The sequence below is a fragment of the Rhodofomes roseus genome (genome assembly GCF_022264815.1).
Source record: "Rhodofomes roseus strain CIRM-BRFM 1785 chromosome Unknown C8Q71scaffold_4, whole genome shotgun sequence".
In the NCBI taxonomy this organism is placed as follows: domain Eukaryota; kingdom Fungi; phylum Basidiomycota; class Agaricomycetes; order Polyporales; family Fomitopsidaceae; genus Rhodofomes; species Rhodofomes roseus.
Window position 1 is genome coordinate 926,204 of NW_025952960.1, and position 26,209 is coordinate 952,412.

The 26,209-nt window shown below is 56.4% G+C and overlaps 11 protein-coding genes across 11 annotated transcripts; 5 read left to right on the forward strand and 6 right to left on the reverse strand.

Moving 5' to 3' along the window:
* Nucleotides 1–234: 234 nt before the first annotated feature.
* On the forward strand, nt 235–671 carry C8Q71DRAFT_854690 (sorbitol dehydrogenase; the record flags this gene model as incomplete). The annotated part of the gene is made up of 3 exons (XM_047927086.1): nt 235–471; nt 527–596; nt 649–671. The coding sequence occupies 3 exons, from the start codon at nt 235–237 to the stop codon at nt 669–671; spliced, it is 330 nt and encodes a 109-aa protein (XP_047782294.1).
* A 746-nt stretch (nt 672–1,417) lies between these two features.
* Nucleotides 1,418–3,275, forward strand: C8Q71DRAFT_701835 (amidase signature enzyme; the record flags this gene model as incomplete). Its single annotated transcript, XM_047920211.1, has 6 exons — nt 1,418–1,510; nt 1,570–1,759; nt 1,821–2,183; nt 2,245–2,743; nt 2,803–2,987; nt 3,046–3,275. The coding sequence occupies 6 exons, from the start codon at nt 1,418–1,420 to the stop codon at nt 3,273–3,275; spliced, it is 1,560 nt and encodes a 519-aa protein (XP_047782295.1).
* Nucleotides 3,276–5,293: 2,018 nt separating this feature from the next.
* Nucleotides 5,294–7,367, reverse strand: C8Q71DRAFT_854692 (Zinc/iron permease; the record flags this gene model as incomplete). Its single annotated transcript, XM_047927087.1, has 9 exons — nt 5,294–5,309; nt 5,371–5,557; nt 5,627–5,740; nt 5,799–5,891; nt 5,944–6,019; nt 6,080–6,792; nt 6,841–6,875; nt 6,930–7,128; nt 7,181–7,367. 9 exons carry the CDS (start codon nt 7,365–7,367, stop codon nt 5,294–5,296), a joined length of 1,620 nt encoding a protein of 539 aa, XP_047782296.1.
* An 854-nt stretch (nt 7,368–8,221) lies between these two features.
* Nucleotides 8,222–9,862, reverse strand: C8Q71DRAFT_741513 (uncharacterized protein). The gene is made up of 6 exons (XM_047922820.1): nt 9,831–9,862; nt 9,699–9,773; nt 9,030–9,639; nt 8,918–8,977; nt 8,710–8,866; nt 8,222–8,655 (listed from the first exon to the last, which is right to left on the reverse strand). Exons 2-5 carry the CDS (start codon nt 9,734–9,736, stop codon nt 8,717–8,719), a joined length of 858 nt encoding a protein of 285 aa, XP_047782297.1. The 5' UTR covers nt 9,737–9,773; nt 9,831–9,862; the 3' UTR covers nt 8,222–8,655; nt 8,710–8,716.
* A 2,482-nt stretch (nt 9,863–12,344) lies between these two features.
* Nucleotides 12,345–13,478, reverse strand: C8Q71DRAFT_741526 (uncharacterized protein). The gene is made up of 4 exons (XM_047922821.1): nt 12,953–13,478; nt 12,680–12,924; nt 12,520–12,635; nt 12,345–12,490 (listed from the first exon to the last, which is right to left on the reverse strand). The coding sequence occupies exons 1-4, from the start codon at nt 13,068–13,070 to the stop codon at nt 12,415–12,417; spliced, it is 555 nt and encodes a 184-aa protein (XP_047782298.1). The 5' UTR covers nt 13,071–13,478; the 3' UTR covers nt 12,345–12,414.
* Nucleotides 13,479–14,056: 578 nt separating this feature from the next.
* On the reverse strand, nt 14,057–14,596 carry C8Q71DRAFT_741532 (uncharacterized protein; the record flags this gene model as incomplete). Its single annotated transcript, XM_047922822.1, has 2 exons — nt 14,374–14,596; nt 14,057–14,320 (listed from the first exon to the last, which is right to left on the reverse strand). Coding segments are annotated over exons 1-2 (235 nt in total), but the record flags the coding sequence as incomplete, so codon positions are not given.
* Nucleotides 14,597–17,941: 3,345 nt separating this feature from the next.
* Nucleotides 17,942–18,955, forward strand: C8Q71DRAFT_425448 (uncharacterized protein). Its single transcript, XM_047918479.1, has 4 exons — nt 17,942–18,198; nt 18,252–18,495; nt 18,557–18,816; nt 18,878–18,955. Exons 1-3 carry the CDS (start codon nt 18,115–18,117, stop codon nt 18,568–18,570), a joined length of 342 nt encoding a protein of 113 aa, XP_047782300.1. The 5' UTR covers nt 17,942–18,114; the 3' UTR covers nt 18,571–18,816; nt 18,878–18,955.
* A 459-nt stretch (nt 18,956–19,414) lies between these two features.
* On the reverse strand, nt 19,415–21,207 carry C8Q71DRAFT_846136 (copper amine oxidase; the record flags this gene model as incomplete). The annotated part of the gene is made up of 9 exons (XM_047926628.1): nt 21,137–21,207; nt 20,807–21,070; nt 20,635–20,735; nt 20,487–20,576; nt 20,252–20,360; nt 19,939–20,040; nt 19,734–19,834; nt 19,569–19,688; nt 19,415–19,529 (listed from the first exon to the last, which is right to left on the reverse strand). The coding sequence occupies exons 2-9, from the start codon at nt 20,855–20,857 to the stop codon at nt 19,415–19,417; spliced, it is 789 nt and encodes a 262-aa protein (XP_047782301.1). The 5' UTR covers nt 20,858–21,070; nt 21,137–21,207.
* Nucleotides 21,208–21,656: 449 nt separating this feature from the next.
* C8Q71DRAFT_425626 (uncharacterized protein) lies at nt 21,657–22,835 on the forward strand. The gene is made up of 4 exons (XM_047918480.1): nt 21,657–21,944; nt 21,994–22,264; nt 22,313–22,342; nt 22,414–22,835. The coding sequence occupies exons 1-4, from the start codon at nt 21,749–21,751 to the stop codon at nt 22,721–22,723; spliced, it is 807 nt and encodes a 268-aa protein (XP_047782302.1). The 5' UTR covers nt 21,657–21,748; the 3' UTR covers nt 22,724–22,835.
* Nucleotides 22,836–22,947: 112 nt separating this feature from the next.
* C8Q71DRAFT_741581 (uncharacterized protein) lies at nt 22,948–24,077 on the forward strand. The gene is made up of 3 exons (XM_047922823.1): nt 22,948–23,387; nt 23,440–23,800; nt 23,858–24,077. The coding sequence occupies exons 1-3, from the start codon at nt 23,145–23,147 to the stop codon at nt 23,860–23,862; spliced, it is 609 nt and encodes a 202-aa protein (XP_047782303.1). The 5' UTR covers nt 22,948–23,144; the 3' UTR covers nt 23,863–24,077.
* Nucleotides 23,949–26,035, reverse strand: C8Q71DRAFT_702173 (putative diphthamide synthesis protein-domain-containing protein; the record flags this gene model as incomplete). Its single annotated transcript, XM_047920232.1, has 10 exons — nt 23,949–24,076; nt 24,135–24,236; nt 24,309–24,579; nt 24,634–24,803; nt 24,855–24,996; nt 25,057–25,301; nt 25,356–25,513; nt 25,565–25,642; nt 25,701–25,819; nt 25,877–26,035. The coding sequence occupies 10 exons, from the start codon at nt 26,033–26,035 to the stop codon at nt 23,949–23,951; spliced, it is 1,572 nt and encodes a 523-aa protein (XP_047782304.1).
* Between the last annotated feature and the right edge of the window lie 174 nt (nt 26,036–26,209).

Here is a 26,209-nt window from a genome sequence, read left to right on the forward strand (position 1 = left end):
CGGTTTTTATGCTGAAGCGAGCCGTCTGTTCGGTCTACGCTCATAGGGAGCCGCTCATTTCGTGCGGGAAGTGCGGGCCATGCTTGTCGGGTACTCGCAACCTCTGTCGTAAGATCAGCTTCCTTGTGCGCCCCCTTTTAATCTGGAGTATAGTCTCCGTCGTTCAAGTTCAGAGCCTGAGTATACCAACTCTAGTGATTACTACCGGGCTACCAAAGTGGTGGCGCCGACGTCATGTTCGACTGCGCGGGAATGCAAGCTAGCTTCGACGCAGCTCTGGACGCGGTACGAACCCAGGGGAACGTCGTCGAAGTCGCCGTCTGGGAGAAGAGCTGCGCTTCAGACGAAAGAGGCTGTCCTGGTCGGTCTGTGTCTTGTTGCGCGGTTGCGTTGGAATGGATGGCAGAGTCACTTGCGCGCACCGTCGTAGCGAGTCAAGCGTACGACCGCAGACAAGCCGGGTTGCTCAAGGTCTTCGCAAAAGGCTGGATCCCGAACCTCGAGGAGCTGATTACCAGGCTTGAAGATCGCCTTGGAGGACTTCGTCGAGGAAGGTATCAAGGCTCTCATCGCCGACTCGGAGAAGGATACACAGAGTGAGTCTCTGTCGCATAGATCTACAGGTCTTGCTCGCTCATTGGCGCATAGTCAAGATCATCGTCCACCCCTAGCTAGTACACGGTACATAGGTTCGAGGTTGAATGGGCGCGCAGGATTGCAGCCAGGTATCGGAATGCCGGCATGGACGGCCCGGGCTTGGTGTACTTATGCGCTTACCGTTGTCTCGGGTCTGCACTAGTCGCATCTCGATTGAACGTGGAGGATCGCCAGGAACTGACGCCGTCCAACGCCGAACGGCTCCAGACGGCTCCCCGTTCGCTAAGGTCGTGCACGGGCACTTGCAGGCTGAATCCCAGCAATATCAATGACCTCTATTCTTTCAGTCTCGAGCTAATATCACCGGCAGAACAATTGTCATGTCTTCTACGACCATCTGCGCTGACAACAATGTCGCGCTGCAACCGCTGCATGGTGGCACGCACACAACCCACGGACTGACGAACGCGAGACTACAATCACAATCTCTTCGAGCTCGGAGAAAGACTCACCAACACGGGCACCGTGTGACCAATCCCTCTCTATTCGCCCGCCGTCCATAACGGCCAGACGGCTCCCCGGCAGCGGTTCCCTGACCCTGACGATAAGGTGTGGCCTCAATGCGGCATACACGCCTCTCGACCTTCAGGGCGCTCGTAATGTCCGGACGCCTACTAGTGTCTCGGGAACCTACGCAGTTATGTTAACGCCTAGCAGCAGGTCGACCGTTGTCCTTTCCGCCCTTGCTATCGCGCTCGGGCTCTCTCTCGCTGCATACGCGGAGTACGTGCAAATACCATTCGGCTGGAGTCTGTTCGGGATGGGGTCTCTGCCAGATCTGTACGAGGCGGGCATTGAGGAAGTCCAGGTCGGTTTGAAGAAGAAGCGCTTCACGAGTGTTGATCTAGTCAAGGTGAGTCGCTCCCGAAGCTCCGCTTGCGCAGGCTGATCGCGAACACGACCGACTTGCAGGCATATCTCGCACGTATAGAGGAAGTCAACTTGAAGGGCCCTGGGTTGCGTGCGGTTCTGGAGACGAATCCGAACGCGCTCAAGCAAGCTGCCGAACTCGACAAGGAGAGGGAGGTCTCCGGGCCCCGCGGTCCCCTCCACGGCATCCCGATTCTGCTCAAAGACAACATCGCCACGCTGCACAGCGAAGGTACCCGCACGCCGTACTACACCCTCACTGAGCCGGACGCTAACGGACTGCACACTGTCAGGCATGAACACCACAGCAGGGTCCTACGCCCTGCTCGACTCCGTCGTCGACGGCGAGTCCTTCGTCGCCGCGCGGCTGCGCGCCGCGGGCGCGATCCTCCTCGGGAAATGCACGCTCTCAGAGTGGGCGAACTGGCGGGGCACCGTCCCGTCTGGGTTCTGCGGGCGCGGCGGTCAGGGCACGAACCCGTACGTCCCGCTGGGTAACCCGTCGGGCTCGAGCTCGGGCAGCGGGATCGCAGGCGCGATAGGCCTCGCGACGGGCACGCTCGGCTCTGAGACGGACGGCTCGATCATCAGCCCGAGCAGCCACTGCAACCTCGTCGGCCTCAAGCCGACGGTGGGGCTGACGTCGCGCGCGGGAGGTGGGTGTTCCCTCTCGTTTCTGTGCTTGAGGCACGACTCATATCCGCGGGCAATGCACAGTGGTCCCGATCTCAGAGCACCAGGACAGCATTGGACCGATGTGCCGCAGCGTCGCGGACTGCGCGGCCATCCTGTCCGTCATTGCGGGGCGCGACCCGCACGATAACTACTCGCTGAATCAGCCCGAGACGGTGCCGGACTACACCCAGGCCCTGAAGAAGGATGGGCTGAGAAGCGTGCGGCTCGGCGTGCCGCGCAAGGTGTTCGAGGGCGTCGACGCGAACGTCATGATCGCGTTCAACAGGGCACTGGAAGACATGAAGGCCCTCGGCGCGACGATCGTCGACCCGGCGGACTTCGTGGACGAGTGGGACCACGACGAGGTGTGGAAGCGCGAGGAGATCGTGCTCTGTGGTGACTTCAAGGTGAACATCCACAGCTACCTGTCAAAGCTCGTGGAGGTTCCGACGGGCGTGCGGACCGTCGCGGATCTGATCAAGTTCAACGAGGAGAACAGGGAGAAGGAGCTGGTCGAGCCGTTCTGGACGGACCAGGCGACGTATGTTCAGATGGCCGTGTGATGTTCTGGGTTGAATCACTTAAATGCGGCGTTAGCAGATTCATCAAGTCCAGAGACACACACCAAGATCCGACGTTCTGGGACGCGCTGGCTTACGACTATCGAATGGGTCGGCAAGACGGCGTCGATGGCTTGCTGAAGAAGTACGAGGTGGATGCGATCCTCATGCCCACGGCAAAGGCGTCGCGGCCTGCCGCGGTTGCAGGATACCCCGTCCTAACTGGTACGTACGATGGAATCCAGCATAGCGTGAGGAGAGTTGACCTTGTGATGGGACGCAGTGCCCCTCGGCTTCCAGCCGCCTGACGTTGCGCTCGCAGAGGCGAACCCGACGCGCATGAATGGCCCGAGCATGCCCTTCGGGATCTCGTTCCTCGGCACCGCCTACAGCGAATTTCAGCTCATCCAGTATGCGTATGCGTACGAGCAGGCGACGAAGCATCGGCTGGAGAAGAAAGCGTACCCGGAGGCGATCCCAAAGACGCAGCTGGCAGATGTCATAAGCAAGTAGTTCCAGAGGCGATGTGCCAGTTGAAGTGCCGCCCACGATGGCGATGTTACCCTTGCCCGCGCCAGTGTGATTGGAGGTGTGAGCGGGCGTCCAGAGCGCAGGCTCATTCATCGACGGTAAACCGGTGAGGGTTGAGTAGCATGTCATAGAAGTAACACAGCCCCTCGGCCGTGAGTGACGTGCAGTGAGACCTTTCACTCCCTTCTTCATCCTCCTCCCCGTGAGGACTCGCAGGTAAGCGTGATCCGACGGATGTCCGGCGCGAAGACCTCCCTCCCGCCTTCCTTCTTCCGCACCTCCGCAGACCACGAACATGGAGACACGCCGCACCCAACCGCACCGCCATCCACAACAGGCAAGTATTTCACCATACACGGATAGGCACAAGCTCGGGTGCTCCGGGGCACTGAAGAACGGAGAAACGGGAGGGAGGACTTCCGTCTCAGACCACATAGCCCGCCCGGGCCTACGAGCTACCAGGAGCTGAGGCAGCATGGAAGGTATCTGTGAGTGTCCATGGCGGATCGGCGGTGTGTCATGAGTGGGAGTGGACGGTGTCGGAGAGAGAACGTGCGCGTCGACGACCAACACACACACAATACGATCTCCTGGAGCAGGCGTTTGGAGCGAGTCGAGATACGGGTGATCGGGCTGGTGACTGGACGACGGGCGAGGATCTGTGTAGGGTAATAGGGCCGCGCAGAATATAAACGGATACTTATCTTATCTTCTCGACTACTCGACTAACTCGACTTGAGATGCACGCGCGACGTCGAGTCGCTCGTCCGTGCCGAACCTTGAAGTGCGCGTGAGCGAGAGGGGAGAAGCTGGGGAATCTGATAACTGGCGAGAACGGGCGACGCAGCCCTCTACAAATACAGTGCGAGACCGAAGCACCAGAGAAGTGTAAAAAACTAGGAGAGAGCGTTGGACACAGAAGGAACGCGTGACTGGTTCGAATGGAAACGTGATATGTGAAGTACCAGCGATCGACTGCCGGATTGGGAAAGAATAATACCTAATTTGGATGTACCGTATGGAACGAATCTGGAGCACCCGCCCGGGTGTCGACGTACGTTGGTCCCCCTTCCGGCATTGACGGCGGACCGTTGTCTCGGTACGGGGCTGACAGCGGACGAGCGGTGCTATTGACGTTCGCGACCTGGCCCCCACAGGTGCGGCACTCTGCTCGTCGACCCGCCTTCGTCCTACGGTAGGTCTTTCGCCTCTGCCTTCCAGATCGCCTCGGACGCGTCGGTAGTGTCGAGATGGTACAGTAGTAGATCGCGGCCGTAATGTATGAATGTCTAATGCGAAGTGCGTGAGTCAAGAATAACAGAAGCTGGAATCGATCAAGAATTGAAAGGTGACATATCTATGACGCGTCGCGTCGGTCTAGCCTCCGGCCGGCTTTCTCTTCCACAACGGAGGCGGTAAGTGTTGTCAGGAGACGGTAAGTGTTGTCAGGAGACGGTAAGTGTTGTCAGGAGACGGTAAGTGTTGTCAGGAGCCGGTAAGTGTTGTCAGGAGCCGATCACTGGCAGGACATAGCCGCGTACATAGTCTCCGTTTCAACCCACCAGCCAGCAAGCGTCGCAACTGCGTGCAACCCCTGAAAGCCGCGGTTGCGCCTACCTAGCACAGCGTCGTCAGCGTCGTTGCCCTTCGTACAATCATCGATACGGCCGTGTACAAGAGAACGCACCTAGTTCCAGCCTATCCTGCGCCGAGGCCGACCAGACGCCCTAGTGACCAGCAAACCAATGTGATTGATGTTCCCTGAGTCCGAGGCTATGCTACAACACAAGTCGACGATGCGTGTGTAAAGTGCGGTTTCCTGATCTGACGTGCAATTAGTGTGCATACATGTAATATACCTGCTCTACAGTTCCCGCGAATGCCACGGCGCGATGCAATCCCTTCCATTCCCAACCAAGCCAGAGAAACGACGACCGACAGCGCATTCTTCAAAGATACTGGGCCAATACCCAGCATCTTGCTCGACAGCCCCGCCCCGTTCACTCGCCCAGAATGCTGCGAGTCGCGACCCGTCAGCACGCTCGAGGCCGGGCTACATAAATCATACACCACTCACCCCACGACGCCCATGGCGACACACCCCAGCAACAAGCTCCCGAGCGCGAGCGCCTGGCGCGCGACGCTGCTCCGCCACAGGTGGGGGTCGAGCACGAAGTCGCCCGCGAGCATCTCGACGCACGCCGCGTAGATCAGCATCCCCGCCGACAGCGCGGACATCAGTCCTCGCAGCAGCGTCACTTTCGCTGTGCGGACCGGGACAATGTCAGCTTGCGAGTCTCGCTTTAGGAGGGGGGAGGGGGGAGGGGACGTACCGCCCTCGCTGCGCCCCGGCTCGAACGCCGCGAGACCGATGCCGATGCCGATGGGGGTCGTGATTGCGAAGGAGACGGCGAGGATGGGCTTGAGCAGGCGCAGGCCCGCGACTTCTGCAGATAATGGTCAATCCCAACGTAGACGAGACTGGGAAGCGGAGCAGGAACCGACCTCGAGCGGCCGCGGCAGGCAGTGTGGCTATCCGGATCCCGAGCGAGAGCCCTTCGAAGAGCTGGTGGAAGACGATGGCAGTGACGAGCGATGCTTGACAGGAGTTAGCGCAAACGATACGTGGGAGCGAGGAAAGGACACCCACTGAACTCTCCGCCGGAGGTGATCGCGAGCGTGAGGCCGATGACGAGGGAATGAATCATGATGCCGATCTCGAGCATCTAGACAGGCACTGGCATCAGTACTGCGAACGAGGCGATATGTGCATAGAACCGACGCACCAGGATCCCGATGACCTGCCTCCGCATCCCCACCTTCGCCTCCGGCCCATCCAGCTCAGATTCGTCTCCCTCGTCACGCTCCGGGGACCATCTTTCCATGTCCATATGCGCATGCCCGTGAGCATGTGCATGTCCACCACGGTGGTGTCCATGGTCGTGGCTACCGTGTCGGTCGTGCGCGTGGCTGTTGCTGTGCTTGCGCGTCTCCACCCCCTTCCGTGCGCTTCCACTAGCAGCCTCCTCGTCCTCGTCCACCGCCCGACCACTACCAAGCCCGAACCACCCCATCCACGACTTCCAACTGCCGTGGTGCTCTGCGTGCGAGCCGCGCTCCTCGTGCCGGTGGTGTCCGCCCGCGAAGATCTCCTCGCTCGCCTCCGCGATGGTGCCCCGCCGCTTGCTGCTTTGTGTCCTAGGGAAGGTGTGCGCCCAAGCTGCAGGTCGCGGGCCAGGGTGCGGCGTGGCGCCGTAGGCCGGGGTGCCGTTGCCGCTGAGTGGGGTAGACTCGTCGGTGAAGGGCTCATTCACGGGGGTGGACGACTCGGGCGGTGCGAGCGGGAGAGGAGCATCGGCAACGTGTCCCTCGTTGGCAGACGGGGGGTGCGCCGGTGAGCCCGGCCTCGGGGTGGGTGAGGATGTGGATGGGGTGTCACACGGCGTGGGAGGTTGAGACGCATATGACTGTAGGCGATCAACGTAGGATGTCGAGATATCTATGTGATCGTTAGGACGGCACCGCAGACCAGAAAGAAAGCGCATACATTCAACAAGGAAGATGAGGAGTAATGAGCTCAGGCTGCGTATGGGGTCAGCCTCCGAGATACATCCCGTTCATTTGCGCAATACTCACACAATCATGCCAACCCAATCCGACACTGCCCATCTTTGTGCGACTGCGGGACTGAGTAGGGCCTCATAGGCATCCTGCAACAGATGGCCGAAAGCAGTCGAGATGATGATGCCCGTGCCAAAGTGTTTTCCGATGAAGAACACGATGCCCGGGACGCGTACGCCTGGTAGTCGCTGGGAGAGGCTGGGAAAGCATGACGCTACAGCAGAGGTCAGTCGAAAGATGGCGATCTTATCGGACGGGCTGCGTACCGAATAAAGAGACCACGAAGAGTCCGAGCATGAGCCATATCCGCGTCTCCACCCACGATGCCATTTCGTCACTGGGGTCGTCAAGGGTCTTTTCAAATAGCGCAAGGGGCATCTTCTCCAGTTGTCGCAGCGATGGCTGAGTCGGGTCCGTTTCACTCGACGCAAGCACGGGTAGGACGACGGTCATACTGAAGCGATCCGGGGAGGTGGCGGGAGGAGGAGAGAGGAGGGCAGCGTCCTGCAGATTATATTCGGTCGATAAGCGAGCGAAGACGGCTGACACGCACAGCAACTGAGAGGAATGGAGGGAAAGGGCAGTCGAGTCGCTATGATGCACGGAACGGGCACTGCGTGGTGCGCTCCCCGGAGCAGTGATGAGGACCGCACAGGTCGTCGCAGGCGCCAGCCAATCACCGCACGCCATTCTGTAAGCCCCCGGCGTCGGCGCCGCCGCGTCGCGCGTCGGTCGCGGGTCTGCTGCAGTCTGCGCCGATGGTGGAGGGTCGAGGACAAGAAGTATGCGCTGCGACAGAGCGGACGATGCCTTTATATACGGACGGGCGGCGCAACTTCTACGATACGGTGGAAGCTGTCAGACACTCATTTGGCATGGAGGATGCCCATTGAGGAAATCAGAGCAGGCGGTCGGCTTATGTCACAGACTCTGCTTTCGGGCGCAGACGACTGGGAAGTTAGGAGACTCCCCAATTGGCAGGGTACACAACATGGGACACACAGCAACAGCGACGGACGCAAGTTCGAATCGAAGGCTGACCAGTGACGGATCGGGAAGGAATGATACCGTAGAAGGAAGGTTGGTTTCCCTTTGCGGACAAATAACAAAGCTAGCTTGGTACGGGGATGTGTGCGAGAACGACGGAGTGGTCGCTTCAGGACGAGCTGACGTATTCAACGTATTGATCCGAGGTACAGTTGGTCACTACAGAAGAACATGAAATTCGACCGACTTCAACCTGAATACGGGTGAAGTCACAACATGCGAATCGTATCATACGATTAACTGTGGAGGTAATGGAAACCAATAGATATCGTATAAATACGTGACCATGCTACAAACCCAAGTCCGTGACAATGAACAGTCTGCCAAGTCCAAGGAATCAGACGTCCAAACCGCTATGCAAGACCGAAACCCAGAGATGAGATGAGTGAGATCCAGGAACAAATACGAGACCAATGGATAGATAACGGAAAAAGGGAAAAGGGGAAGGGATTGCAAGCCAGACTCGCGGAATGCCCCTCCGCTCGCCTGGCCCGCCCCGATGATCGACGAACCTCAAGAACACACGGGGGCATCGGTGCTCTGAGGTTCGCCGGCCACCGGAACCCAACCCAGTATAGTACAAGGAAAGGGGTAAAGAGAGACCAGTCAAAGGGAACCCGTAACGCTACAAGGGACGAGACCGAGTAATCGATACAATAGTTTGGGGAGAGTGACGATGCGAGGCGGGGCTGAGCTATACGCGGACGATCAGAGGTGTGCGGCGGTGTGAGATGCGAAGGGTACATACCTGAGGCTCACGCCCAGCCCTTCGCCTTGGCCTTTGCGTTGGCCTTTGCATTCTTCTTGGCCTTCTTCTGGCCCCGGCGGCTGTCACGGGCTCCAGAAGTGGAGATGCGCCGTGCAGGCCCTGCTTCCTCGGCCTCGGCAGGCTCAGATTCAGCCTCCTATAATGCAATCAGTATCGCAGGGAGAGTAGGTGGGTAAAGAAGATGTACCTCGTCGTCGGGCGAGCCCTCAAGTAGTATGTATTCCGATGGCGAGAGGGCGATCAGGGACTATGGATGACTGTCAGCATCGGCGAGCGGGATGAGAGTCGGGGAGACGTACCATCCACTTGCCGTGTTTCGTTGTAACGAAGACCTTCCCGTTCGAGTCCCACGGGATGGTCAGGCCATTCATGATCTTCGCGAACGGGCCGAAGTAGGCGAGGGCGTTGCGAACGGGCCGGAGGATCGCTGCGATGCAAACGGCGACCCAGTCTGCGCAGCGGTGGGCGAGCGAGGCGGTGAAGTCGTCGATGAGAATCCGTCGCTTCGTGTCGACCTTGAGCCAGATGAAGACGGTCCAGAAAGGGATGGTGAACGCGTAGAAGAGCGCGACCAGCTGCTCAGCTTCGGTAGGGGGCGAGTCCGCCTCGAACGACTCGGAATCCACGAGAGGCACCGACTTGTACTCGGCCTCCAGGTCGGCTGCGACCATGGTGGCCTGGCGGTCGACGGTGGCGATAGGTGCGTCGCGGAGAGAAGAGCAGATGATGCAGGGTGCGGGCTTGATATCCTTGGTGCCGGTGTGTACGTCCGAAGTCCGCGCCGTTGAGGTTGGCGCTCCGGGGTCAGGCGTACCCCCGGTATCAAGGATATCGATGTCGCTGTTGGTCGTGCCGTTGATGAAGGAGACGTCGGGCGACATGTCGTCGTCCCAGGTGGCGAGGTGACCACTGTGCGCCGAGCGGGGTCAGGCCAACTTGGCACGGTATGGATAGAGGTATGTACGCACCCTCGCCATTTCCCAATCAAAATGCCATTCCAACCCATGTTGAACGAACCGTCCTTGATGCCCAGGTACGCGAGTCTGATGAATGAGACGTCAGGATATGCGAGGTGAGCGCATTGAGAAACAACGACGTACCCGACGGGGTTGAATGCTGCGTCGACGGTCTTGCCCCATGCAGTGCAGGCCTTGTCGATGACAACGGGAGGCTTGGAGGTAGGGGCGATGCCGTCTTCGGGGCAGTAGCTGCTGAGGAGGGTGCCGACGCCGACACCGACGTCCACAAGCAGGTTGAAGAAGCGCATGTTGGAAAGAGTAACGAGTAAGAGTGAGACGCTGAGAGTGAAGTCGAGAGGCGAGGTGCGACGGACTGCTGGTGGGGAGAGGGAGGGCGGGGCAGCTGGCTTTATAGCCCGCGGGGGGCACCCGTATTTATACCGCGAGGCGCGTTGTTTGCGTGTTATTTGGCGCATTCAACGCGTTTAAGGTTTGCATTCAACAAAGTCACGTTTGTGAATACTAACAGAGGTTTGTGAAAGGGCTGTCAAGCCGTTTCCTAATTGGGAGGACACGGTCGTTCGTTTTGCGGGTTGCCTCCGCCCACCACCTTCCCCCGAGCATTCAGAATATATTGCAACACATCATTATCTTCACTCACTTTGCTACCTCGGACGGCACCTCCGGCGCCGGCCTGGGCAGAGATTAGCCCGCATATATCGACCACGACGTCGGGCGCATCGAGGTCAACCAATGCGACAAGCCGACCAGCCGTGGGTTCACACAGTGTGCACTGCAGGTAGAGACGCATATATTTAATTCCAGTTGGTACATATTGAAGAAAGGTGCGTACCATCTGCCCCGCGCTGCTGCCGACGACGATTCGCTAATCTGCACCCCTTCAAATTCATCGCTTCTTCACTTAGGCTGCCATCAGAGGAGCACAAGAGCTGCGAGTCTGCGGTAGAAGAACTTCAACAAGCTGTGTATTAGTTCAACATGAGGCGGGCTTGGTGTGCAGGGTGAGTGACGAACTAAGGCGGAAGCAAAGACGGTTTGGTAAACGCTCACGCGCTCGGTTCAGTAACGATGTGATCTTCAGCGCTCAACACCTCGAGGTCCAGCGCCTCAGCGACCTTGCGACTTGCTGAGCGCGTCCATGCTCGTCGTCAATCACCATCGGTCGCCCACGTCTCGCTTTGTTCGTCCTCAGGAACATATTTGGCCACGGGAAACGCGAAAGGCGGGTCAGGCGTGGCTCCAGCTTTCTCACATCGACAACTTTGTTCCTTCCCAACAGCCTCATGAGCTCAATCAAACCGAGCCTCCGACCTCATACCCATGCTCCCTGGTACCCGACACGTGTCAGTCCTAAAGTAGGCTCCGGGAAGCAGCTATACCGTTGATGAGAAAAGAGTGGGCAAGCCTGCAAGGTGCGTTGTAATCAAATCTGGCGTAGCTGCTCCGGTAGATGGATGCGAACGTCATTCCGCGCTCTCTGTCCGACACCCCCAGGATCTCGTTCGATTCTCTGTCAAGTGCTCTGTTTCCGTCTTCGCAACTGTTCCTGCTTCACCTAGGTGATAGCTTACTTCCCCGACGATAGACCACTGGTCACGCAGTGAACTCGATACCGCATGCACGCTCCCATCATGAGTAATGTATCTTCCATTCTCATCCAGTATACGACAGCCTCGCCTTTGACAGGCGGTTTGGGTTTGTGAGCATCAGCTCATACCGCCTCCTCCTCTGTTGCGATCTCGTTGCAGGAAAACGTCGCGTCATGATGCGTCGTCTTGGTTGACGGTAGAAAGGTATCCGTCGGAGCAATACATACGGATCCGACACCTACATGCCAGTGCGTTACCGTACCGGTTCGCGGTTTTCTTGATGTTGTAGGGAATTGCGCGTCCACGTTCTCGTCTCGTCAACTATAAGGGCGCGTGTTTAGGTGCGCGTTCGTTCAGTGTCACTGAACTTGAAGTCTTAATGTGCTGACTTACCACATAGGAAGTACTCTGGTATGCATGTTCAAGCTTACTTCGTCTGTCAGTAACTCGTCAACAGGCAATAGCACGTCTCGCTGGCTTCTTCGGACGACACAGTCGCTGGTCGCATGTGTCCTCGCACAACCACGAGACCTAAGTAGTAATCTAACCTGTGTCAAATCTCCCATAGGCGCGGAATGTGGCCCTCTGCCATACGGATGGTACTCGGACAGTAGCGCCCAAGCACCGCCGGTGAATGTGTGGTTTGCGGATCTGGCGCGCTGACGTGCCAAGAGGATGGGAGGCGGGATTGCTGAGTGATGTTTATGTGCGTTAAGCAAACTTGAAGTCTCCTCGCGCCACAAACCGATACATGCGTACTCAGGTGCGTGTGTATACCTGCTTTGCGCTGTAAGTAGGTCATACTCATTCCATCCATCCTTCTACATCTATTCGCATCGTAGGCGGATCACCCTAGTCATGGCTTCGTCCCATAACGCTGCTTGACTTCATACGCTGCTCCGATGATTAGGGTCGCATCACCTGTGAGGATCAAGAACGCGCACATCCCGAGGTCTCGGTCATTCGGATGTACGCAAGCCTGCTCTGATGAGTTGGGTGGCATGCGGTTGGTTGACCACCTGCTGTGAATGTTTGCCACATACAGACTGTGTCTCCCATCGCAGCGCCTTCTGAGCGGGCGTAGGCTGCTTCTGCTATCGGGCCATGTCAACAGCTCAGTCATTCCCCAGTCGCCCTTGGCTAGAGGATGGCTCTCGGGTCAGCCGTGCTGTATAAAGCCGGGCGTGGGCTCTCTGAGGAACCGGCAGGCTTGCTGCAACAGATCCGTTGTCCGACTCAAGATGATTGCGTTCAAGCTCACCGCACTCGCTGGCCTGGCCGTTCTGGGAGTCTCCGCAGTGCCGAAGGCCGTACAGCATCGGGTGAGTCTTGCTACCTTTGACACCATCATGGACACGAGGCTGACAGCTTGCAGGCTACCACTACAGATCCTGCGTGCCCCGTTATCACCACCGAGGTCGTCACCCAGACGCTCTCAATCATCGCGCCCACGACCACTGGGCCCTTCGAGACGACGACGTTCACGGTGGTCGAAACGAACTGGCCGCTTGCGACCACGACGGAGACGCAGGTCGAAGACAACGGCAAAACGTACACTGTAACGTACACGTACACGGATGATTCTGAAGATCCGCCGTACCCGTCCGATTGCCACTGTACGCATGCTGTTTCTTCAGACATTCCAAGACTGACGCGATGTATCTATGTGGCAAGGGCCATACCCGTAACCCGTATAGGCTGTCCTAGGCAATCGGTACACCTTCGTGACGCTGAAACGTTCATCTGGAGTACAGGAACGATTTGCGACCATCGCGAATACGAATCGTAGCACACAAGCCCCTGCGATCAACCTGCATAGCACCTGCCTAGCGATTATTATGCTGTTCTCCGCAGCGTGCTCCGTCGTTGATCAAGAAAGGCAGCAAACAGCTTTGTCACCAGGAGGTAAAACGTCAGGGGCGACGCAACTGATTCTGTTGAAGACAGTCAGGGTGGATTTATACGACATGTCGGAAAGACATGAGATAGGGATCGAACAGTGCTCGCCCGTCTGCGCTTGCGCCGACGGCACGACCACTTTGTGAGGGGACAGGTCAGAATGGTATCGCGAGCCGATACATGGAACGAATGGCCAACTCATCAGTGAGCTTGAACCTGCGTCGCGATCGTCGATGTCTTGTTGCGCTTGCGCTCGTTCTTTTTTTTTTTTTTTTTTTTTGAACAGAGGGCCCGACGTCAGGCTACAACGAGCCTCCAACAAGGCTCGTTTCCTCCCGGGGGAAAATGCAGTTACGCACGAACTCCCGATAGGGAGAACAGTGTGGGACTCGGGACCGTCATCGCACCGCGGTACCGCTTCGTCGTTGTCGTTGTTGTCGGTTTGGTGTGTTGGTGCGGTGCTCGGGTCCCCCTGCTTTACCCACTAAAACCCCCCGTGCCGCCGGACACCCGACTGGGCTTAAGGCGGCAAGGTGTTGCTCGCTCGCGCTGGGCACGAGCAGAGCGTCGCCCATCAGTCGGACGAGAGAGTCGGAGGAAAAGGCGAGTGTCGAGGGGAAGAGCGGGGAGATGTAGAGCTGTGGATGATGGTAACTACATCTTGAAGTTGGGCTCGGGCGTTCCTGCGGACGGCGGTCAGCGACGATCCAAGCACTACGAACCAGCAAACACTCACGATGCACCCGAGCCAGGGACGCCGCTCATTCGATTATATATATAATTCATTTTGCAGCGGCGCCCCTCTTCCTGGAACGGATGTGCGCTAGCACGCTGCAGCACTACCCGACGGTGCGGGCTTGCGCTGACGGCTTGGACGTCCCCGTACCATAACGACGGGCAAGCCGACTGCAAGGCATATCATATGCGGTGCTGCCATCGGTGCTCTCCGTCGGCGGTACGGTGCCTCCGGCGGCCTGCAACATTGGCAGGCCACCTCGTACCAGAGGCTGGACCCTTTCGCGCACAAACGACGTACCAGGGCGGTATCAAGCCCGTTTGGGCCGAGTGAGGATTTGACCGGGGTTGTCCGGCAAATATCTTGAGGTTTCGCGAGGGCAACTTACTAGACGAGGGTCAGTCGCGGCTCGCATCCACTGCGTAACGAACACTCACTCTGGCCCTCGCCAGGAGCGCCGCCCATATCATATGATGAGCGACGCCCCTATCCCAGTACGGACATGCGCTAGCCGGCAACGGCAGTCCGACAGAGCGGGCGTACACCGGCGGCGGGGACGTCCCCGTACATATCGACGTAATGACCCGGCACAATCTCGTCGACAGCGAGCGCAATGCTCCGTCTCCGCTGGTGCACGGCGTCGTCGGTACGGTGCCTCCGGCCACCTCGAGCCGGAGGCTGGATCCGTTCGCGCAAGTACGACGTACCGGGTTGTGTGGTGCCCAATTGGGGCTTGGTAGAAGAGGGTTTGTATGCGCTCGCCGGGATCGTGGATCCTCGACGTCGGGACATGGCCTGTAACGAAGGTCAGAATGGGTCAACAACGGGATGTTAGCGAGCACGTACATAGCCACGTCTTTCCACCCGCACGCCACAACTGGCTAGCCTCGTGGTCTGCCGGGCCGACGATGCGTCGGGTCTCAGACCAGTCAACGGCGGGACGGTCCCCATACACAGTCCGCGCACCGTGTTTCTGCGGAGCCGCATAACAGCGACGCTCCTGACCCTTGGTGCGCGTTTGCAGTACAGTTGCTTCCAGCTACCGACAACACGGCGAGTAGCTGGGCCTGTGTCGCCGCTATCATGGTGCGGACGACACCAGGCTGGACGGTCCCATCACCAATCGTGCAACGTACGGGTGTGCCCTTGCGGGACTTGTGTTTCGTCGTCTGGCATATGGCCTTGAACCCGTTGGAGGGATGTATCTTCGCATAGGTCGGTCATAGTCGCATAATCTGGAGGCACACATATTGATGAAAGGTCTTGACGCACGCAGGCTTGAGGCACACTATCTGCCATTCTGGTTAGCGACAGCCTAGACCACGAGTCACGAAGCAGACTTACTGTTGTCGACGTCGAGAATGGCCACGCACCTTATGGCGTTGTGGCTCTGCGGGTCGTCGCGTTAACGCGTGCGTCGATGGATAGACGAGGAGGATGGACGCAGGAGGGCGCAGTACGTCAGTGAGTGCTGCTGCTATGTTGATCGGCGAAGGAACATACCTAGTCTGCCGATGTTTGGCGCGCGGCCCTCAGTTCAACTTGTGGCGCATCGTAGCTGGGCCGACCCATCCCACTGTTGGTGAGATGTGACTATGTGCGGCGGTCAAGTGGCTGTTGGCGAGGGGGAGGATGGGGTCGGGGACCCTACATGGCCGTCGGAGGGCAAGAGGGATGGGGGAAAAGTCGCGTCTGCCCCCGCCTCTTATATGCCTTTCTGTGGGTCCATATTTGGTCCAAACAAACAGTCAGCCGCACCTATTGTACTCCTATTGTCCGCCATTTCGAGCTCAGCGCTCAGCTATTATCCCTGATTTGGGCATCTGCTTGTGCCCACTGTCTTATAGATAATCAGATCCCTAGCAGAAGCACGAACCACGCTGTAGGCGGTGCCCTCCATCATCATGGGTTCTGCGAGCGTCGCGATGGCCTTGTTTTCTGCGACACGGCGTTGCTTCGCTGGTAGATACTAGTGGTCAGGCCGGATTGTCTTGGCGCGTTTTTGATCTGCGCGATAACACTGCATCGCGGTTCGTACATTGCCCCTCCAGACCGCTCCAGACCGCCGACTGGAGTGGGACCCCGGAGTTCGCGTTATAATCGCTGCAGCCTGTCGAACGAAATATCTCGGTGAGCCATATATTATAGACAAAGAACAACTTACTGTGTTATTAAGTAGTATCGGAGCGGTTGCGATCATGATACGAGTTTCCAGCCTTAATGAGATGCGGCTTGACTCGGACGAAGAGAATGGCGCAACGCGCACTGGCCACACTGCCGGCACGCCTAACTCGGACTTCCCGAAGTTCGAGCTAAGCAAGGTATCAGCTATGTGCTCCATTGGCGGGAGCCGCTCAGATTGCCAATGCCCTGCAGCGTTCAATGCGCTCATCTCGCAACTTGGTGCGCGGAGAACGTGCCAGCGGATGGACGTTGGTGATGCGCCACAGAGTCTTGAAGCTTGAAGCCACAGACGCGTCCGTGACGTTGCGTCACGGTCATGCACTAGTGACACTGGCCGTATTCGATGGTCACGCATGATGCTCACGCCAGCCTACGCACCTCTTCGCAAACTTATTCATGACCTTCTTGCATGTGTATCGGCATCAAATAACACCGTGTTTCTTGCAGTCCGCATTGGCTACGCTAACATTTTGACCTCAGGCTCATGATCTGCGGGTTCGTGAATTTCGAGCTCACCGCCATCTCATGTTCACATGCACAGTTGGCAAGTCTCTGTCGATGCCAGCCTATAATTTGTGCCTAAAACAGATCACAGAAGTGTCGCATGACGAACTGACGGTCCACATATACTTGCAAGTCAGTCACCTGCCTACAACTAGTCAACTCGATCGATAGGTGTTCCAATTCGTGAATACGTTTACCGCTGTTGACACGCATATCTTTGCTGAACAAGTGTCAATGCGCAGAAAGACATCCGAATTCCCTGGGTGGATGCATCCGCACAAGCCGACCGCTACACTTGGTCCGACTCGGTGCCCGCGTGTGTGCGTTTCATGGCGGTCCGGTATTCGTCGGAGCGCTCTGCAGTACAAATGTACGGATCCGATGCCTGCATGCATATGGGTGCGTTGCCGTATTAGTTCGCATGGTCCTTATTTTCTGCCAAATATCAGGGCACATCTTGAGTTGCACGTTCGTTTTGTGTCGCTGAACTTGAAGACTTACTTAGTCTCCCATAGGTAGACCACTAGGACGATCTTTCTGAGGGGAGGAGTAAGACTTAACTAAGTAACGTGCTGACTGAGCACACAGCCAGTACTCTGGCATGCATTCCCAAGCTTACTTCAACTGTCAACAACTCCTCGACAACAAGCAACTTGTAGTGCATAGCTACCTCCCGTCCCGCTAGCCTCGGGATGTTTTGGACGACACAGTGACAATCGCCCAACGTCAACACTTGTCACTGGTCAGGCGGTCGCATCATGCATGTGTTCTCGCAGCCCCGAGATCTAATTAGTGATCTAGCCTGTGTCAAATCTGGTGTAGGCGCGGAATCGAGCCCTCTGCCATCTTCTGCCATACGGACGGTGAATGTGGGGCATTGCGGGTCTGGCGCGCTAACGTGCCAAGGGGATCGGAGTCGGGGATGTTTGCGCGCGATGGCGCGTTTAGCGAAGTCTACTCGCGCCAGGCTCGCGCCACAAATCGACGCATGAGTACTCAGGTGCGTGTGTATACCTGATGTGCTGTCAGTACATCATGCTCATTCCATTCATCCTTCTACACCTATTCGCATCGTAGGCGGGTCGCCCTAGCCGGGGTATCGTCCCACAACGCTGCTTGACTTCAATTATGCTCGTCCGCATTAGCTGCGCATCGCCTGCGAGGATGAAGAATGAGTTGGTGCCGCGCACATCCCGAAATTGAGGTATCGACGATTCGGCTGTACGCAAACTCCTTCTGATGAGTTGGGTGGTAGCATACGGTCGGTCAACCCCCTGCTGTGATCGCTTGCCACATACGGACTGTGTCTCCCATCTCAGCGCCTTCGCAGCGGGCGTAGGCTGCTTCCGCTGTTGGGACGTCTTAATGGCTCAGTCATCCTCACTCACCCGTGGCTGAGGAACAGCGCTCTGGCCATCCGTGCTCTATAAAGCTGAGTGTTGTCACCCTGAAGAACTGACAAGCCTGCTGCAACAGACTCGTCGTCCGACTCATGATGATTGCGTTCAAGCTGAGCGCACTCGCTGGCCTGGCCGTCCTGGGAGTCTCCGCAGTACCGAAGGACGTACAGCCAAGGGTGAATCTTGCTACCTTTAACATCTCCACCGACACTAGGCTTACAGCTTGCAGGCTACTACCACCAGAGATCCTGCGTGCCCCTTCGTTACCACCCAAACGTTCGTCGAGACGCTCTCGATCATCGCGCCCACGACCACTGGGCCCTTCGAGACGACGACGCTCACGGAGACCCTCATAAGCTGGCCGATCGCGGCCACGACGATGACAGAGGTCGGGGAAGATGGGAACTCTTACACTGTGACCTGGACATACTCGAACTGGGAAAACAGCCCGCCGTATCCGTCTGACTGCCACTGTGCGTATGAGCTTTGTTAGTTTGTCTGCTCGGTGACTGACGATGTGCTTGCTGGTTGTAGTCACCTATCCTTAGTGGAGTCGAGAACGAGACGCGTAGTACGTGCCGATGCAATGAGTCAAGAAGCTTGGTTACGGCGGTGATCTTTTTGGAATACACCCTAGTGCGACTCGCTATGATTTGCCCTTGACAGCGCATGTCGTACATTCACGTTCGTGATATCTTCCTTTTCATGCGCATCGGAGAACGTTTTGCAGAGAAGCATAGAGGCAATGCGTGCTCATGTCGAGGGTAACGAAGCATCGCGGGGTTGATCACCATGTCAGTGGGATTCACTACTGCTGAGAATTGTGCAGAACCTGATAACTTCCATCCGCCACAGGTTGATTGGCTCTAGACGACAGAATTACCGTAATTCTGTGAACAAGCGAGTATCCATGGGCTCACATGAAATCGTTGAGAGAGCAGGTCAATTGAGCCCCAAATATGGGCTCATGACTATCAAGTACGCAAGTGCACACTTCGTATTCGCGCGTCCAGGCCTGCAGGCCTCCGTCGCCTTATTTGCTGGCCGATATTCACACTTCCTCACCTGCGCGATTGAATACATGATCATATCGTCGTCTGGCGATGCGGCATACAGCTATTACTCGCTGGTCTTATGGAAAAGCGCATTGTAGAGCGCAGGCGAGTACCTTCAGATTCTTGCTCGCCATGTATGTGTCCTAATCTGACTCGTGCGCTGTCGCATTTGTGACGTGAATGGCTTCATTGTGTCAATCACCATTCGTGGCGCACCGCAAGTCATGCTAGGATAACGCCCGAGGACTAGCGCGAAAGCCTTGAGACTGTTGTACTCGAACAGCGGGAGAGGTCCGGGAACGCAGTTCGCGTTCTCGACGCCATTGTGATCGAAGCTTCATGGCTCGCCAGGATTCTTGGGCGGCGTGAGCAGGATCGCGTTCATGCTCTCCATTGATACGTCAGCATCAAAGTTTTCAACGGTATGACGAAGATGTTGCATGCTGATTGGACTAAGCAACTTGTTGCATTAGGAGCGAGAGGATACTCACCTAGAGGCGGCAAGGTTGGTACGGATGACGGGCGAGTCTTCTGCCTGCGGAAGGTGATGCATGCCGACGTTGACCCAGGCAACGAGGTCATGCTGGGTGATAATTTCGCCATCCAAAGAGCTTGTGGAAATTGACCATCGGGGCCCCGGGCAATATCTGATTCACTTGTTGCTGCTCGACAGCCCCGTGTCCTTGCGCTTGCTGGGTGCAAAGTTGTACCGAGCCCGGTTCGCATTCTCTATTAATCGCTTGGAGCCGACAACGGTCTGTTGCGAGAATTGTCGGTCGCGCGGGGAATAAACAACAGGGGGACGTACGTTATGTACAGGGTTGCATGCGAGATGGATCACGTAGCCCCGAATGTCCCCACCGGTTCCTCGCCTCGCGGCTGATGAGAGCATCCGGCCTGGAAGTTGTACGGGAACTTCAACATTGCGTCATTCTCGTTCTCAATGAACGTGCGCGTGATTTTCTGCGTATGAAAGTAGAACCCCATACGTCCTCAAACAGCGGCTGCTCGATCTCTTCCTAACGATCTCTTCCTGATGCGTATGGGCGTATAGAAGCGTATTCTCGTCACTCGCGAGGAATACTTTGACTTTGTAGTCATGCAAGGAACCCACTGAGCGTGCAGTCGGTCAGTGGCCGCAAGCGAACGGAAAGTACATAACAGATGAACGTACTAGTGGTCTCCCGGATCGTCGCTCCATGGCTGTACTAGCTACTCTCCAGTCGCCCGAGGCAGACAGGCAGACCTCAATTGTGCCGTCGATATGAAGGATGTAGTCAAGACTACATAATGTGGATCAGCTATGTACGCGTCTCTTGTCAAGCGCGCTGATGAACTCACGGTAGTCATACATAATTTCCAACGGTTGAGATGCTGCGCACGATCAGGTTGTACTACTACCCGCGCACGTTGCGCGCACGGCGCCGAACTCTGCCTCGGAGTAACCCATGTGGCGCGTGATTGGGCGGGCCGAGTCGTGCTCAAAAGTGCAAATCACCCTGGGAGCGATGGAACTCTATAGGTCCATGTGGGGCTTGGGAAAGCGCGCCGGCTCACCTCTCAAGCGTAATGGACCCGCGAGTTATGGACATCACTGAGAGGAAGACGGCCTTGTGCGGGCAGTCATAACCTGGGAGCACATCGCGTACAGAGCCGCCCTGAGTGCACATGCTCAATTTTCAGCTATCATATTTCTCGATGCAATACTCAAACCCTGTAGAGGACATACCATGCCAAATGAAGCGATCCAGCCACGCAGCGGTGCTCTGGAACGGGTCATTACGTGCACTGTGCTACGGTTTCCTGGGGTACTATGGGCTATAGCCGCTTAGTACATATATGCAATGTGCGCGAGATTGGCTCAGGTGAGGAGCGTACCTCATAGACGGTGCGCTCAACACGGAACATAAGCCCCAGAGGCTAAGGCCCATATCGCGTTCGAAGCCGAGGTACATTTCCCCAGCCGATCTGGCAGCTCACATACTGCGCCTCCCTACGTTGTTAAACATTCCGGTCAGCATGCGTGCCACAACTTGAGAACCAGTGCAGCAGGACTCGCCTACCCACGAGAAACCACAGCCCAGCAAACGCTACAGAGTGGGGACCAGGCAGGTGGTACTCGAGCAAGCGCTGAAAGCGGGTTGCCTGTGACGCGTGACGCGTGACGACCCGCCCGGAGGGCGGGCCCGTGACGCGCTCGTGGGCGTGCCCGCCGCGGCGACTCCCTTTCAGGATTGCACCGGGATCCGAATGTTTCCATTTCCAAGCGTATCGCTCATCGGCCACCGAAGCCATCATGCTAGGGTCCAGTGCGTATGTATGTGATAGAAACATACCAAGACGGTTATTCAAATGATATCGCTCATCCCTCCTGTTCCTACAGATATCGGAAAGTGGCTACGTCTCTGCCTACGATTTACCATAGACAAAGTTCTGCAGAGCCTAGCTACCCCTCCTAGGAACTGGTGTGCCTGGCCGCCATCCATGGACCTGAATGGTGAGTACCTGATGGACAAAACCCTTGGAGTACCGGGGTTGTTCGCAGCACCCTCAATGATTGTCGGACATCCTGTGCGCAATGCGCGGCAACTCGTGGTCTCGCGGTATTTTAACCGGCTCTCTTCGTTGTGCGATGCATACCCACAATACGTTCCGGGACCGTATTGCCTGAATGATCGTCACCGACGCACGGCTGCCATGCCTTCCCCACGACGCATCATTGACACTGGATTGTACGACGCGGACCGTCTTGGGTATAGCTGATGGCGTAATTGCAAACTCGCTGGGAAGTCCGCGTCGATTCGCTCTGGAACACATGAACGACAGCTATAGGAGGGCTTCTGATCCTGTCTCCGTTTGGAAGTCAGGTTAGTGTCGATTTCTGGTTACACATGGCAGATTGATTTGTGAGTTTAGCATTCAGTCAGGCAGACGAGCTTACGGACTCCCGCTCTGAGTCAGGCCCAGGTCCCACATCATGGGTCAGTTACCACTGTGTACTTACTGGCGTCCGCTGGCTGCCGCAAATTCGCGGGTCTGTTGTCCTAGCGCCTCCACTTCACCTGGCCCCAGACCGTTCTAACAGTACTTCCTTCATCGGACATTTCCTTGGCGGCTCTATTGTTTTCCTGGCACGCAATTCAATGGCTCGAAGTGAAAATGCTGAAACGCGCGTTAAAACACAATGGCGAGTAGTTCCAGTCTTTCGGTGTGTCCTTACTAAATCGGCAAATAGCATAAGTCCCTGCCTTTGGTTCGCACCGATGTCGGTATCAGCCATGCCTTTTGCTTTACTCGGAGAATTCCGACATGTAGGGACTGATCATCAACCTATAGCGCGGTATTATTCAAGGACATACCACGCTCATGTTGGGCATGCCCCCCAGAATTCAGCAACGACCACGCACCTTTGATATTTAGCAACCTTGTCAGCCAACGGATTCCTCTTTCATGGATCTCCCCCACGAATATGGCATGTACTCGGTTCCCACCCGCGGCTGGCGAGAATATTCATTGCTGCAGGCGCCGCCGGATCCGAGTGTTCCGGCAAGCTCCGCCGTGCGGCGGACTGGGAAATTGCGCGGTTGGGCGATGGACGTTTGCGCCTTCTTCTTCTTCCCTTCTTCACACCTGCGTCGCCCTATAGCAACCCGCTAGTGTCAGCCAATGGTATCGAGACGGGGATTGCCGCAGTGCACCCTCACGGCGCGCGGCTATACGGCGATGGCCACCTCCACGGCAGTTAGAGGTTGCCTCTTCCGTCTCGACAATTCTCCGTGTGGTGTGGTTATATAAAATGCAGAAGGTTACTGTGCCCCAAGCTCGCTGTAGGGCAGCCCTGTCAGGAGCCTCAAGACGCCCTCGACCACCATGGACAACGCTCAGCCTCTCAAGTGGGTCATTCGGCCGCCATCGCAGAATGCAAATACTCACCGATCATCCGACATAGCGCGTTTTATTTCGAGCACGTTGCAGGCCCAGACACCGCCACCCATTCCGGTTCACCTTCCAGCCCTCTGCTTCCAGCGACGGACGGCCCTCAATATCCGGGAGGACCAGCACCCATCATGATGTTCCCTGCATTCCTGACTATTCCCTATGATATTGGCTACTCCCCCGCAGACCGCCGCTGCTTGCTCGATGCATTCGCGGACCTTGTCGACTCGTCCGCGGAATTGTCGCCAGAGGTCGAGGGCATTCTGCATGATGTTCGCGCCTTCGTACTCTCGCGCGTATACGCCGCACCCCCCTCGATAGGGAGTCCCTTAGCCCGTTCGTTGACGACAGAGGACCATAACGGCGACATCAGCGTAAGTCGGTCCATGCTTCGGACTGGTTGACGGCTGAATGCTCGACTTATAGGGCCTAGACAACCACGCCGAAGAGACATCCAGCGAGGGGAAAATATGTCACTTCAACGGCTGCCATGGGGCCTTTGAAGACACGACGACAGCAGGGATCACCAATCATTTGCTGGAAAATCACTTCAAGGACAATCGTACGTCATGGGAGACGTCAGACGAGAGAGTACACTGTTTGTGGAGGGACTGCCGGTGCCGCGGTACGCTCAAAAAGCGCAGTCTCGCAAGACACATTGGCACAACTCACTTGAAGACGACGGAAGTACCGTGTGACGTGCCGGGGTGCGGCGCCGTATTGAGTAGGGAGGATGGTCGTAAGAGACACATGAGGACCGTGCACGGTACGGCGGGCACGCCTCAAGGTGAGTCATGGAGCCGTGACAGGAGGATGTTCGACTGAGCAGCCATGATACTTGCAGATTGAGCAACAGCGGCAAATTCACGAGAGCAACATGATTCATGGTCCCTCAAGTATCTTAGAACCGTTTAATGTCTTCTTGTATCCATTCATCATTGCGATCGATGGTCGTCCGCATAGCCTCTCGCGATCCCACTGCGGCCTTGCTCGAGAATACTCGGCGCGTCTTTTCCAACCCTGGTCTCCAAGCCTCGGAACGTGCGATTCTGGAGAAATTGCCCTGAGAGCACGAGTCAATGAGTCGCCCAAAGTGACTGGAGTACGCTGGTCAAACGCACCGGCCGCACTATCAGCGAGGACAGCGACTGAGCTATCCTGGTTTCGAAGGACGACTGCGGAGGACTCGGAGTCGCCTGACGGTTGTTGAGAGGAGGCGGTGGCTGGTTAGCACGAAAGTAGAGGAAGTCAGAGGATGAGCGAGCAGGCCGCGGGAAGTGGTGTGTGGTACGTACAACCATAACGTTTGGCGTGTCGATACATCCCGGTGACTAGTGAGAACACAGGTTCGTCTACATCTTCTGCGTCGCGGGCTGACGGATCCTCTGGAAGAACTTCAATGTCACGAACATAGCTCATGCTTTCACTGAACTTACCTTCCTCCTCGTATTGTCCGTATTCGGCGAGCACTTTGTCAAAGTTTAAGACGTATCGTCCCGTCCAGCTCTGCTCCGTCCGCAGCGCCACTTCAAGCTCATATGGGGTCACAATCGGACGCAAAAAGTCCTGTAAGGATCTACTTTAAGCCAGAATGACGGAGAAGCGATACGGGGGTCAGACCTTAGCCTCGATCAAGCTGTTCTCTGGACATGCGACGAGGATGAAGCAGTCGATCTCTAGGAAATTTGCGAGCTTGGCTGGGTTCAGCTTTCCAACGCTGATCGTATAGCTCTTCTTGTGAGACTTTGCTAGTAACTTGCGCAGATGTGAGATGAGCGGGAGGTAGGACGCTGATCAGTTATGAGTATGTGATTCGCGCAAAAGAGTGGATGTATGTTCACCTACACCGAGTGTCCCGACGAGAATGCCAAAGACGTCTGCATCGCGGGCCTTCTGGACTACGGCGTATCGGCGCATGAGGAGCTTGTTGGTACGCGCGGATTCGAGCCGTGTCGACATTGTCTGGGGATCATACGAGTACACCTGAGCCGGAAGGGAGCCGTCAGCTGCTCGGGTAGGGTACAGACAACAAAGGTGACGCACTTCACAAGATGCATGCGTCATGAGCAGGTTTGTAAGACTAAGGCTTTCCCCGCCGACGTAGAGGATAGTGCAGTCTTCGGACGTTGTTTCTCCTTTGCGTTGGCCATCAGTAGCTGCCGGTCCATTCTGAGGTGATGTTTCGATTGTGCTTAGTGGTGCAGACGGGTGGGTCATATTTGGGATTGGTGAATAGAGGATCTTGGTAGTCGAAGGGAGTGCTGCTCGTAGCTTCTCCAGGATCGCGTCTCGAAGATACTTATCAGTCCGAAATGTTCCTGGCATAACTAGCATTGTGTTACCTGCTCTATGAGCATATGCAACATCCAGTTGAAGCATTGTTGCATCCCTTGGGTTCGCTGAGCTTGAACTTGCTAGCGTTTGTACCAACTTGTCTACACAGTCCGTAGGATCGATCGGCTTCTTCCCAAACACATAGAAGACTGGTAAGCGGGACGTTCTGATAACAAAGATCAGTGATCTGGAGAAAATCAGAATGCGTACGGCTCACTGGCTCATGCATGCATGTCCGTAATGAACCATTGCATCTGCATCGACGTGCTGAGCAGCGACTTCGTCAACACAGCAGCTATTTCAAGCGATGTTTGTCACGGTGAGCATGGTAGTTATATGATCCTGCAACATACCTGCCGTACGATGTGTCAGCTAGGACGTATAGCTCTCGTCCTTGGCCCAACCTCGCCTTCAAGCGTCGGTATAATGGAACAGAATCATGCAGGAGCTCATCAGGGAACTGAAGAGCTATCTGCGGAATAGATGAGCGCGTTCAGTAGCATGTCGCAGTCCTATGACTGGAATTTACCCTTTTGTAATCACCTTTGCGTATTTGTTCTACTGTGCGGTCGATCTCGTAATAATCTTCGAATTCTTCGTACGAGAGCTCCTTAGGGGCGTCGCCGAGGTCAATGGTCCGCGTGATCGCATCTTCGCCACTTGTTGCGAAAGCTGAAGTAGGCTCCATAGAAAGGCTTACGGGAAGGTCGTGAATAAGAATGAGGTTGTGGGAGTAAGATTGAAGAGGGATTGAAGCTACGATCTGAATCTCAGCGATCCAGGTTATAATAAAAACCCTAGTCTCGGTGTTATCCCGCTTATTAGAGAGCGTCGTCACATGTGACTGTCACCAAAAATTGGC

Bases quoted from the DNA above. Each gene is read 5' to 3' on its own strand.
- C8Q71DRAFT_741513 (XM_047922820.1), bottom strand. From the start codon at position 9,736: ATGGGTTGGAATGGCATTTTGATTGGGAAATGGCGAGG. The intron at 9,640-9,698 runs GTGCGTACATAC...CTCGGCGCACAG, and splicing joins TTGATTGGGAAATGGCGAGG to TGGTCACCTCGCCACCTGGG. The intron at 8,978-9,029 runs GTACGTCTCCCC...AGTCATCCATAG, and splicing joins CGAAACACGGCAAGTGGATG to TCCCTGATCGCCCTCTCGCC.
- C8Q71DRAFT_741526 (XM_047922821.1), bottom strand. From the start codon at position 13,070: ATGGTCGCAAATCGTTCCTGTACTCCAGATGAACGTTTCAGCGTCACG. The intron at 12,636-12,679 runs GTAGCCTGCAAG...ATGGTGTCAAAG, and splicing joins GGCACGCAGGATCTGTAGTG to GTAGCAAGACTCACCCGATG. The intron at 12,491-12,519 runs GTTGCAGCAAGC...GGTTCCTCAGAG, and splicing joins TTGAGTCGGACAACGGATCT to AGCCCACGCCCGGCTTTATA.
- C8Q71DRAFT_425448 (XM_047918479.1), top strand. From the start codon at position 18,115: ATGATGATTGCGTTCAAGCTGAGCGCACTCGCTGGCCTGGCCGTCCTG. The intron at 18,199-18,251 runs GTGAATCTTGCT...TACAGCTTGCAG, and splicing joins CGAAGGACGTACAGCCAAGG to GCTACTACCACCAGAGATCC.
- C8Q71DRAFT_425626 (XM_047918480.1), top strand. From the start codon at position 21,749: ATGATCGTCACCGACGCACGGCTGCCATGCCTTCCCCACGACGCATCA. The intron at 21,945-21,993 runs GTTAGTGTCGAT...TTGTGAGTTTAG, and splicing joins TGTCTCCGTTTGGAAGTCAG to CATTCAGTCAGGCAGACGAG. The intron at 22,343-22,413 runs GTCGGTATCAGC...ATCAACCTATAG, and splicing joins TGCCTTTGGTTCGCACCGAT to CGCGGTATTATTCAAGGACA.
- C8Q71DRAFT_741581 (XM_047922823.1), top strand. From the start codon at position 23,145: ATGATGTTCCCTGCATTCCTGACTATTCCCTATGATATTGGCTACTCC. The intron at 23,388-23,439 runs GTAAGTCGGTCC...CTCGACTTATAG, and splicing joins ACCATAACGGCGACATCAGC to GGCCTAGACAACCACGCCGA.